This window comes from Schistocerca gregaria, chromosome 4, assembly GCF_023897955.1.
Source record: "Schistocerca gregaria isolate iqSchGreg1 chromosome 4, iqSchGreg1.2, whole genome shotgun sequence".
In the NCBI taxonomy this organism is placed as follows: domain Eukaryota; kingdom Metazoa; phylum Arthropoda; class Insecta; order Orthoptera; family Acrididae; genus Schistocerca; species Schistocerca gregaria.
Window position 1 is genome coordinate 149,608,735 of NC_064923.1, and position 12,984 is coordinate 149,621,718.

At 40.4% G+C, this 12,984-nt stretch overlaps 1 protein-coding gene across 2 annotated transcripts in view; it reads left to right on the top strand.

Moving 5' to 3' along the window:
• Positions 1-8,829: 8,829 nt before the first annotated feature.
• Positions 8,830-12,984, top strand: part of LOC126365957 (hexokinase type 2) — a 397,654-nt gene continuing 393,499 nt past the window's right edge. Inside the window, exon 1 of one of the 2 annotated variants that reach the window (XM_050008745.1) lies at positions 8,830-9,167. In XM_050008745.1, coding sequence (XP_049864702.1) covers positions 9,138-9,167 — 30 coding nt within the window. In that variant the 5' untranslated portion in view covers positions 8,830-9,137. The remainder of the gene's footprint in view (positions 9,168-12,984) is intronic. The other variant, XM_050008746.1, reaches the window with a different exon arrangement.

Below are 12,984 nucleotides of genomic sequence, written 5' to 3' on the forward strand. Positions count from 1 at the left end.
TTGGAGTGAGAAACGCGGCGTGAAAAATCGTGCGAAATGAAAACTAACACTATAAGTTTTCTTTTTATGTGAAAAGCAATTGTTTTTAAAGTAATTGCAGTAACAGATCTGGCTGCTCAAATTTACCTAACACGTTTTTTACAGCGATGAAATCGAAAATTAACTATCTGGCTACTCAATCCAGTAAAATGCAAGGAAGTGTGAAGAGTCAATAGCAGCCACGGCACATAACAGTTCGCCGTACGGCAGCAATCGTAACGTATGAATCAGGCTCCATTTTTTTGAATAATTATGTTTAATTCCATGAACCGGTTTTCGAACCTTTTCAGGTTCATTTTCAGATGGTTTCAGCAATTTACATAGTTACTGCTGGGATAAAGCTGGGTGCTTGCTCTATGACTGATATAACTACTGTACATCAAAATGGAGACAGACAGATGGACACTAACCGAAAAAAATGGTTCAAAGGACTCTGAGCACTATGGGACTTAACGTCTGAGGTCATCGAACTTAGATCTACTTAAACCTAACTAACCTAAGGACATCACACATATCAATGCCCGAGGCAGGATTCGAACCTGCGACCGCAGCGGTCGTGCGGCTCCAGACTGTAGCGCCTAGAACCGCTCGGCCATTATGGCCGGCTAACCGAAAAAAGCCGCCTATACTGTCGCAGTAAGCAAAAAACTAAATTTACATCCATATCGACAGATAACCTATAATCATGGCGATACATTAAAGTGTGACCCATGTTTTTATCATAGCATTATGCTAGCAGTAATGATATAACTTCCTGAAACCATCTGGAGATTAACCTGGAAAGGTTCGAAAACCGGTTCATGGAATAAAACATAATTATTCACAAAAGTGACTGGTCACAGTTCTGTATAACCTATTTACATTCAATATACAGTCGCGGTTCTACAATATCCGTAATGGATAAACATAATCTCCACTTTCTTTTCACACATATAGGAAATTTAGTTTTGAAAATTCTATTTGAAACGTACTTAATGTAGTGTGGACTTCGTAACAAGTGATAAACTGTTTATTTGATTGCATTGTATTAATTATTATCAGTGTAATACGTAGCTCTGGCTGTAAGTGATCTCTGATGCGAAGAAAACAACATACGATCCTACGTTTTTCACACTTTCGCCTCTAGTAAGTTTAACACTGGTAGTTTCCGAATGTCATTTTTAAATGATGAAATTATCTTTTTATGTGTTGCACACTGTTGCTGAATTTACAAAAATTACTTTGGAAAATTAAGGTTTTTCCGAATATGAAAATATGTTCCAAGAAAACAGCATGGCCATGTACCCAGTGACAAATACGTTATGTAAATTTAAAAGCGTCTCAAGCGAGAAAATCTTGTCAATACCGGACCCGTATTTAATCGTCTGTTACATTTTCTCTCTATTTCATACCAATAATCAGTAAAGGAACTCAAACTAAGAACAGGTATTATCAAAAGCCAGTTACAAGGTAAAGTCGTTTTGAAATAGACACTATTGGAAACTAACACAAATTTTCATTTCCAAAAATAGTAAAACTGTTAGGAAATAAAGAAACTCAGTTCATGTGCAAGTGTCACATGTTACACTGTAAAAGAATCTTCTTCTGTTTCAAAGTACAAGATGAGGCACGCCTAACGAAGTATTCCTTAACTGCCCACAAGTTCATAAATACAGTGGTTCTAAAAAAAAACAGGATGTATCGGAAAGAATCATCCGATTTCGCACATCTATATTTCTGTAACTAATAAATTATACTACGAATTTTGTTTTCTCATAAACGAGAAACTCAAAACAATATTTCACACCATTTCATACGTGCTCAATATGCCCCCATTGACACGCACGGCGTATGGCAAAGCTGTATTCAAATTGTTCCCACACTGCAGCCAGCATGTCTCGAGTTACAGCTTCCACAGTTGCTGTTATCTGATGTCTCAATTCATTCATTGTAGTTGGTAAGGAAGGCACATGAACAGACTCTATTGTAAACCCACGCAAGAATTAATCACGTAGTCAGATCCGGCTGACGTTGGAGGAATGAAAGGCTGAATCGTTTGGTCCAGTGCGACCAATCCAACGTTCAGTAATCCTTTGGTTTAAGAATCCCCGCGCATCCAGATGTCAGTGTGGCGGTGCCCTATCATGTCGTTCGAACCAGTCTCCAACTGTGGGAAAAGAAAGTTCTCAAGCATCTCAAGATGTATGCTTCCTGTAACAGTGTTCTCGGCAAAGAAAAATGGACCATACACCTTTTCGCGTGAAACGGCACAAAACACATTAAATCTTGTAGAGTCCCTCTCATTTTGTACAACTTCTTGTGGTTGTTCCGTACCTCATATTGTCGCATAATGACGGTTCACCTTTCCGTTTAAATGGAATGTTGCCTCATCAGTAAACACCAAGCGAGGAAGAAAACTGTCATCCTCCATCTTTCCAAGAACGAAATTACAGAACTCCATACGTTGTTGTTTGTCACCTTCACGAAGAGCTTGCAGCAGCTGAATTTTGTATGGTTTCATGTGTAAACGTCGAGACAACATACGCCAGACGGACATGGTGGCATATTGAGCTGTCGAGCTGCACGGCCAACGGATTTCTGCGGAATCGTTGTGAAACTACGGCTGATGCGTTCGACGTCTTATGTCAGACACTCGGGGACGGCCCGGCGATTTGCCTTTACATAAACAACCTGTTTCTCGGTGTTGTTCCTGCCATCGTCTCTCTGTGCTGTAGGAGGATCCACACCAAACCTAGTACGAAAGTGACGCTCAGCAGCAATTATGACTCGCACTGCACAAAACGTAGAACACAAAACGGTTCTGTTGTCCCGACACCATTTCTACTAGAACTGAAGAGGGCACACACTGCTGCTATCTAGCGGGAACCATGTAAAACTCTAGAGTTTGCTCATTCCAACAGTACATTGTTCCTGCACATATCTCAACAAACATAATATTCCCGATTTTTTTAAATCGGATGATTCTTTTTGATACAACCTGTATACCGTAATTTACTCATCATAAAATTCTGTACATGAAGAGTTGACAATATATTACAAATTGCTGTAATGTATCAAACACCATTTAAATGTGTGGCACTCTAATTATTTACAAATGCTGCACAAATACAACCACATTTTTAGCAACACCGAAAACTGTACAAAATGGTAGAAACTGCTTAAGACGGACTGTAGCGCGCATTCCTTCATGTGATTCTAGAATCAATTACTCGACTGAAGTGCACACCAAAAAAATAAGAAAAGTGGTGCTTTCCGAGGTACCCTGACCTCTAGGTACAACACACTCGCCTATATAGTAGCCAATGAGAATCGCTCAATCCTTTCCGGTTTTTTTCGAATATGTCACTATTTCCGTATTGGTGCTTAGGTTGGGACGTAACAGGCTTTTATAATCTCGATTATCACAAATATTTGGGTGTTTTCCATAATATATCGCGATTTCCGCGGTTGCGATTAGGGTGGGATTTAATAACACAGGTTAAATTGCTGTGAGTAAAGCAAAATACCAGCTAACTTGGCTTAACTTTACTATGGGACGTCCACGAGCTGCTCTTGTTCGCGGTAAAGTGTAAATGCTTGTATCATGGAAGCAGTCAGTTGGAGACAAGTGTTTGTAGAGCTAATGACGAATTAGCCAGAAAACGAGAAAAGACAAATGACTCGCGTTATTTTTACACAACTATATTTACGAAGTAAATAAAGATCATAATACCGTATTTCTTAGGTGACTCTTTCCGAGATTTTTTTCTAGTGCAGTGTTTTGACGCTTCTGTTATAGATTTATGTAGCAATTTGTATGGCTAAATATTACTAATGATTTTTTCTTAAATGTGGAATGTTGTGTTGGTGACAGACAGCAAAGGATTATTCGCATTTTATGCACGGCCCTTTATTAATTTTCTAATTTTTGAGTTTCTGTTATCGACGTATGTAGGTAGTTTGGCCTTTTTTATGTTATGTTTTTTATGCAGTTATTACAGGATCTGTCTAAGTTATGAAAACTTGTTTTATGACTGTCTGATTGCAAGTAATTTGTATTCAGTAGCGAATTTCTGTTCCGATAAGAGGCGAATTGCATGCATTGTGCAGACAACCCGTTCTTCAGTTTTTGCAATTACATTATATTGCCATTTCTATTATTAATGTATATAGTACTTTCTATGGTGAAACATTATTAATAATTCATTGTGGAATGTGGAATGTTGTGTTGCTGAGGGACTGCTACGAATGATTCGCGTTTTAAGGATGGCCCTTTATTAATTTTTTAGTTCAGCTGCATTTTGGTGTATCTGTTGTCGATGTATTAGGCAGGTTGGCGTTTTTTATGCTAAAGTTATAACTAGATATGTATAAATTATAAATATTTTTGTTTAGTGATGTTCTGATCGGAAGTAAATACGCGGAGTCCCACTCAAACCTCCCTGCTTTCAAAGACCCAGGAAAAAAACACAGTAGATGCGACAATGAAAAATGCACCACATTGTAGAGCATCTCAAAGAATTTATTTATTTATCATCAATACACCTCTAAATTTGAACCATTTGCAGCACAAAGAATATCGAGTCTATATTCAATTTCTTGCCAACTTCTTTCCTCCGCTATTGTTGCAATCTCATTAGTGATACGATGTCGCAATATATGAATATCGTCCGCTTTGGTCGCATACACGTGGTCCTTCACGAATCCGCACAAGAAGAAATCAAGCGGTGTAATGTCGGGTGAACGTGGTGGCCAGGCAATGGGTCCTCCGCGTCCGATACGACGATTGGGAAATTTCCTATCCAGGAACTTGCGAACAGCCGTTGACCAATGCGGCGGAGCTCCATCTTGTTGAAAAATGATGTTGAGTTGCAAGTCTTGTATATCTGCTCCAACATGTCCAGATACACTGACCCATCCACTGTTTGTTCTTCAAAGAAGAACGGTCCATAATTCCTGTCGTGCGTTAGCCCGCACCAGACGTTTAGTTTAGGGCTATCACGAACATGTTCAATGACAACGTGCGGATTTTGAGAACCCCAAATCCGAACATTATGCCTATTATCCCTTCCTGATAGATGAAAGGTTGCCTCATCTGAGAATAAACATCTTACCGGGAAGCTGGCATCTATATCAATACGCTGCAGCATATCCGGAGCAAATTGTTGACAGCGTGGTTTGACATTCGATGTCGGATGCAGAATTTGCACTTTGTAAGCACACATACGGAGACGCTGGCGAACTACACGCTGCAATGTTGATCGAGGTACATCAAGTTGCCTAGATGTTTGATGAAAGGACTTACGTGGGCTTCTGAGAAACGTTTGTCTGATGTCCTCCACTATCTTTTCTGAAACTCCGTGCCGGCCGAAGTGGCCGAGCGGTTCTAGGCGCTACAGTCTGGAACCGCTCGACCGCTACAGTTGCAGGTTCGAATCCTGCCTCTGGCATGGATGTGTGTGATGTCCTTAGGTTAGTTAGGTTTAAGTAGTTATAAGTTCTAGGGGACTGATGACCACAGCAGTTTAGTCCTATAGTACTCAGAGCAATTTGGACCAATATTTTTTGTTGTTTTGTTTTTGAAACTCCGTAACGTGCGCCACCAGAATGTTTCAGAACACTTCCTGTTGCCAGAAATTTCCTATACCATTCCTTCATTGTTTTCACATCAGGTGGATCACATTCATATAAACGACGATAATTTCTTCGCACAGTTATCGGCGATTTTGTTTCTGCAAACCACACTACTGTTTGCGTGCACTGCTGTGGAGTCGACATTTTCACTTCATGCGATCATGTTGCACTCTGGTGACGATACTTGGCACTTCTGACGTGGGAATATGAATTCTCTGAGATGCTCAACAATGGTGCATTTTTCACTGTCGTGTCTATTGTGGTTTTTCTCTCCTGGGTCCTTGAAATCAGGGAGGCTTGAGTGGGACACTATACAATAGTGAAATTTGTTGCGATGAGAAATGAATTGCATGCACTGTGTGGATGACCCTTTCTTCAGTTTTTGCTATTAGAGCATGTTGGTGTTTTTGTTATGGTCTGTAGTTTAGCGATGTCTAGATTAGGTGTGAATGCCCCAATCTGATTGCGAGTTGGCGAAGCACAACCAAAAAACCTGGCTATGGTGACAGACTGGCCTGTAGCGTAGCCTGAAGCATAGGTTTGGTTGAAGGGCAACGGTTTGGCTGTGAGTTGGCGAAGCCAACTAATGTGAAGCCAGAAAAGCTGGTTGTGTTTAGAGACTGACCTGTAAAGTAGCCCGAGGCCATGTTTAGATTGGAAGCCAACAGTCTGGTTGTGAGTTGGCGAAGTCAATGAATGTGATAACAGACTGACCTGTATCGTTAACCTGAGACCTAAGTTAGCTAGAAAGGCTACAAACTGGTTGTCATTTGGCAAAGTCAACGAATGTGAAACCAGAAAAACTGGATGTGGTGAGAGACGGGCCTGCAGTGTAGCCCGAGACCTAGGCAAAGCCAAGGAATGTGAAAACTGGAACACTGGTTATCTTGTCAAACTGACATTTAGCGTAGCCCAAGATCTATGTAAGACTGATGTCTCTCAACTTGTAACAGTACTGCCAGCGATAAACAGATACTAAAGTAACTTCCATTAATATTTGTTTGTGTTTTGTGCAGAAATTTCGTATCGGACACCATCGAATGGGGGTGGGTTTACGTTAGGGGGGTTATTTCGGCCTAACCCTAAGAAAACTTTTTTGAAGCATATTTATTTTCAGAGATATTACCTTTCAATTTTCTGACCTGAGTTTGTTTGTCTCTAATCATTTTATAAGACATCCATACATATTAATGCTGCATTTAGTGTTCTTGTAAGTAGCCGATGAGAAATACCGAAACAGATGATCTTGGCTTCTTTTTAGCGGAAAATTCGATTTGACTCCATTGTGTTTTCAGCTATGGCCTGCGGAATAAGTTCGCTACCGTGCCCTTGTCCTTATGTGACACGAAGGTGTAATTAACTGTGGTAAGCTCACGGTTTTCTAGATAGTTGTAAAAAGTGTCCGAAATGTGGTGGGGATCTTAGCTTTATTTCGCGTACAAAAGGTAAAGATGAGGTGCAGTGGAGCTGCAGAAAGATTGATCGCAGAGTTACAGCATTGACAAAAAAATAACTTGTCTCTGGTTCACAAGGTGTGGAAACTTTTTTATTACAGATGGACTACAGTTACCCGAGAAGACAGTAGTGGACTGAAAAAGCTTCTGCAGAAAAGTATGTATTGAAATGTGCTTCACGAAAGTGAGAAACTTGGTGACGACGGAATCATTGCCCAGAACGACGAGGCTATGTCCGGAAGAAGAAAATATGGTAGAGGGAACAAAAAAACGGGAAGGTGGGTTTTCACAGGAATACTATGTGGAAAGCACAAATGTTTTTCAGAGTTGTTCCCAGACGTACAAAGAAGGTGCTGCTCAGTATCACCTAGGAGTACATCATTCCAAGAACAATTGACATTTCCGATTGTTTTAGGTCTAACAAATGCTTGAACGATGAAGGGAAAGTGACATTTAAGGCCCCCGAAACTGCTGTATGCACAACTGGTAAGAAGGCACCTGGTCGGCCATAAGGAGATCTCTTCAAGGTACCAGACAATGCAAAAAACTACTTAACAGTTACTTTTGGGAATACGTGTGACACAGAGGGACTCTTAAAAGCAGGATTTATTTACGCATTTCATGAAGAGTGTAACAACAGTGTAGAAGCGCTAGTGTGATGTGCTGGTTCCAATAAAATCCTGGCGTTATTATTTTAGAATTCCTTCGTTGTTTCTATATTTTTATTTTCTTGGACATATGGTCCGTCTACGCAACTAGATAAAAGTCCGTTTGTTTTTGTCGTTTATGTTTCCCTTCCTTTTATTTGCGAAGTGTCACTAGTGGTTTGTGCTTTCTTAAATACAAAGACGCGAGAGCTGTGTACCATAAAATAAAATCTTATTTCGTTGCATAGACACATCACATCTCCAAGAACGTAACGATAGCAGTTGTGTTAAATCATTTATTACGTGTTTTTGTGTATCCGTGTTTCTCCACGAATCTTCGAATCCATCGCTCTAACTGCATGCACTATGATAAAGGATATTCTGAAAAATGCAGTATTTGTGTCGTCCCGTTTCAAACCAAAACGTCGTTCATATTGGCTGCGCAAAATAGAGGCAGCCGTTAACAATTTATGCGTTAAGATATGAGCGCTGAAGCTCTTTGTACAGTTTTACCGCTGATTTCATTTATAAAACACAGAAAAATACAAACAAGCAATGTGATTGTCTACCCATATCCGATTAATGATTTGTTGTGTTCACTTCCCATGATTCATCACGGGAAACGTTACCAACAGCAGCACGAAACCGAAAGTCTGCGGAGACCGTAAGTGAATTTTTCAAATTTCCTGTTCTTTATCAGATTGTCCTCTTTATGTAGGTGTCGAGCCGATAACGAACGTTTCGTTAGCCTGTCGAAAGCTCGAGAATATCTTAATCCATTTTATATTTCACAGCATATACATTTCTTGATGCGGGACACCAAACAAAACGTCACATTAGCGTGTCGTAACTTTAGGAACAACGGTGAAAATTAGTTTACAAATGTAGTACTCCGTTAAAATGGTTTTTCATTCATTTTTTATATCACATTTCCGTGACTGTCCCTCAGTTTCATAAAAAGACTGCTAGTTTCATTGTCGTATTCCATCCACGAGTCATACGTTTACTGCTTTCGGAAATTAGAACCTGGAATTTCAAGCGATTTTAACGACAAGGAATAAGCAAAATCGAAACACGAATTCATTGTATCTCATTAGCATAGAGCATTTCATGTAATGCGCATTGTCGTTCCTGCGGATTCCATTTACACGGAAAACTGTGAAAGTACCGAGGCTTTTAAGCTGAGCGTGGCTTCGAACTGTCCGTTTCTCGCGCGAATATTGCGTCGTGGAGTAATTACCGTCCGTGCCGCTAGGAGGCAGCAGCGTCGTTTGGCGAGAGCATAGGACGCGGCGGCAATATGAGGAAGAGCGTCTAGTTGCTTAGTTCTGCTTGATTCGCACGCAGCTCCTCGTGTTGGCCTCCGTTTCTTCAACCGTCAGAAATGAGCGACGTGCACGAAATTTTACCCGAGGTAAGGCGACGCCATTACACCGGTAGCTGATATCACCGGCAACATAACTATGTTTTTTGGTCGTGTGTTTGGCGATATTTCATTTATTGCTGGTCTGTTTGAGCAGCAGATGTGTTATGAACGTGTGTCAGAGGTTTTTATTAAATTATGTATTCATATAAGCATATACCTAATTCGTAATGCACATAAAACTAAATGTCGGAAATCTTCGTCGTCTGCTGCAACAATTGTTGCAGTAAGTTAGAATTCGTAGCGACTTATATTTGGTTGAAAGAAAGTAAATATGCCTCGACATTTTCCTCAGTAATAGTAAATTTATTAAGCAATATGTCAATATTTTGAAATGTTAATGTATTTTTCATTCCTGTTTCGAAGTTTCATGTGGTTTCAATATTTTACCAGAACAAGGTTTTTGATACTGTTTCTTAGGAACAGTTTCTCATTAACATAATAACGTGACTCTTGACAGGTATTTGAAAACTATAATTCAGTAGTACATTCTGCTGTGCAGAAAACATTGCGAACTGTAGTTCACCATATACGATGAATTTTGTTTACTGACGAGAGATTCAAAAAATCTTGGGAAATTTCTAGCCACTCATTACTCTTGGACAAAATCCGTAGAAACTAAGTCAACTGTCTAGCAATAACCTACTAAATTCAGATTATCAAAGTGGAAAGACCAGTTGCATGGAATAAACTTCCCCGATTGAATTTTTGTTCAAAAGCAAGACAGATGTCCGCAAGTAAACAATGCATGTGTAAAACTTCTTGGAGTTGTTTGCAAATTTAGAGATTGTTGGTACTGTACTGGTACTGCACTGTACTGTACTGTACTGTACTGTAAAAAGTTTCTTTTAGAATTGTGTATCTAAGTTGAGGTACCGTCTGTAGCTGTGCTGCAGGTATGTTCAAATTTTTCCATTCATTGTTTTTCATAAACTTACAGGTACTGGTAATACGACATTCCCTACACTAGAGCACACATTCATATAATTTGACAGAAGCTAAAGTTTCATAGAGAATAATCTACATAATTTGGAGTGAAGGACTCTTACCCACTGTATTTACCACACGAAGGCCATATCTGCCATCGTTGTAACTGACGATGAAATACTGGTCGGCACATCCATTGTCTTAGTTGAATGCTGACATTGCAGCCGCGAATGATCGTTCCTTTAATTGAAAAATAAAAATTGTTTGAAAGTCTTCAGTGAGCATAGCTGTTTAACGAAATGAACTTCGGATACGTTCTTTATGTGCACAATTGTCTGTCATCTGACACAGCAATAGCTTGATATTAGACACACACAGCCCTAACCAGAATTGTTTGGGTTGGTTAAGGTTTGACTACAATGACCCAAAAGCACGACTGGCAATGTTTTGAAACGGTTGGTCTGTCATTGTCTGCCTCAGTATCTACTAAGCACTGAAACCTGTTCTTCTATCCTACAGGCGCTGGGTGTTTAAAGGTACTAGTTACGTGAGAGTTGTAACAGGCGTACAAATCCGGCGCGTGCTCAATGGCTGGCTGCCATTTGGCCAATCAGCTGACGCGTCGTTCACTTATCGCATCCCCACCACACAGACAAGCATTTTCAGAATTCGGGCAGTGGCACATTTGGCGCTACGCTGCTTTCAGCAACCTTTCTCAGACTTCATTCTGAGCACCATTTCTTTTCCTGTGGACCATCGATGCCAACGATGATCATACTGTTTAGTTTATCGCCTATCACGTACCCTTCACATGATTCTGCTTCACAGCGCCGTTTCGTAACTCAGTAGTCTGTTTATACAGGAGCAATTGAACACAAAGCTCGTGGTAAAAAGTGACACTGAACCCATCGTAGTATTAAACAAAAATAGTTAAATGTAAGTAAAAACGCACGCGTACACAAGATAGTTGCGTATTTAATATTTTTGTATTTTTGTTAGTTGAATATACCATTTATTATTTTAAGAACTTTTCGCATTGATCTCGGAGAACATATAGAACGTTTAAAAATTCATTGTAGTATGTGAACAGTGATGCCGTCCCTTATAAGTACAGGCGCTAACAAGAACTTTGTGGAGTAATAGTTGAGTCATGAAACTTACAAAATACGAATTTACAGTGCAGAAAGAAACACTGCGCTAGATCACGGAATTTCAGGAATGACTATCTGTGTATTGATCTGCCTTTATGGCTGATAGAATAAATTATGCACATACACTGAAATTATGATCCGTTTTACTTTTTTACAGTATTCTTATAATCCCATTCTAACTAATTTCTGTGAAAGTTCGGCCGGCCGCGGTGGTCTAGCGGTTCAGGCGCTCAGTCCGGAACCGCGCGATTGCTACGGTCGCAGGTTCGAATCCTGCCTCGGGCATGGATGTGTGTGATGTCGTTAGGTTAGTTAGGTTTATGTAGTTCTAAGTTCTAGGGGACTGATGACCACAGATGTTAAGTCCCATAGTGCTCAGAGCCATTTTGTGAAAGTTCTCTCTCATAAATAAAAAGCTGCTGCGCAAAAATTTCGGATTGTTAGGAACTGGAAGAAAAGAGGTATAAAGTTAAGCGGATTTCATTGAGCAGTAGAATTCATCCTCTCACGATCTACACTCCACATTAGTACTTTTTGTCTAGTATCGCAATTACACACAATGATCAGCCAATGTAATAGCATTTTCGTCCCGTTTTGGTTATATATGAACGAAGAAAGTGTTTAGAAACCAGGAATACAGGTGAAGTGTGTTCCACCTTACGGAACTTTTTCTTTCGTTCCAAAAAAAAATGTTGGGAGATTAGTGTTTAACGTCCCGTCAACGACGTCATTAGAGTCGGTCGTTAGCTGGGGTTAGTAAAGGATGGGGAAAGAAATCGGCCGTGCCCTTTCAAAGGAACCATCCCGGCATTTGCCTGATGTGATCTAGGGAAATCACGGAAAACCTAAATCAGGTTGGCCGGACGCGGGATTGACAAAATGTTAGGGAAATGGGAAAGTCTCTTCTTGTAGCAGTTACCTGCCACAGCTTGCTAATTCTACTTTATATTCAGATCCAGGCCTTTCTTTTTCTTGTTCTTCCTGAGCGAGTGATATGTATCTCTGAGAGCCTACTTTGTGGGGTTCCGTAAGTCTTCTGAGGCCAGAAATGTAAGAAAAACAATAAATATTCCGTGACATGTAAATTTTTCCAGGCCCGTACTAGAATCTGGTTATCGCAACTCTTCAACTTTCGGCCCAAATTTTTCTCACTCAAGTTTCCACCCGTTACTTCAAAACACTTAACCCAGAGGGGCTCTTATATCATATGTGGGAATAACAGTTAGCTTTTAATTTAAGTGAATTTGATGAAACTGGTATTTAGAGAAGTGGTGTGATGTGCTTCTACTGCGCCAGTGTTACACCTAAACTAGATGGAAAAAGAAACTGTGTGGGATGTGAGAACGAACCACAGGTTCGGTAGCAGTGATGTAGAGGGAATGATGCAATATGGTGACGCAAAGTGTTTGCTCGCAATCTCGTGTCGCGTGGTGAAAATACACTGCTCTCTGTATACGTGGTCTTCCCGGCCCTGACCGCCGCGGTATGCTTACTCCCATGACACCCTCTCCCTCCCCCCCCCCCCCCCACGCCCCCCTCCCTGAAGAAATTGACAGAAGCGTTCATATCTTTACACACATCTATTTCAAAAGCTCACAGCTAGCTTTTGGAGGACAAAGTACCACGATAATTAAGTCTAGAAATTGGTAAGGAATCGTAGAACAAAGGTAACACAGGAGACTCCTTCCTTGCTTGCGTGAAAACCTGCTCACGTGGATTGTCTACCGGCC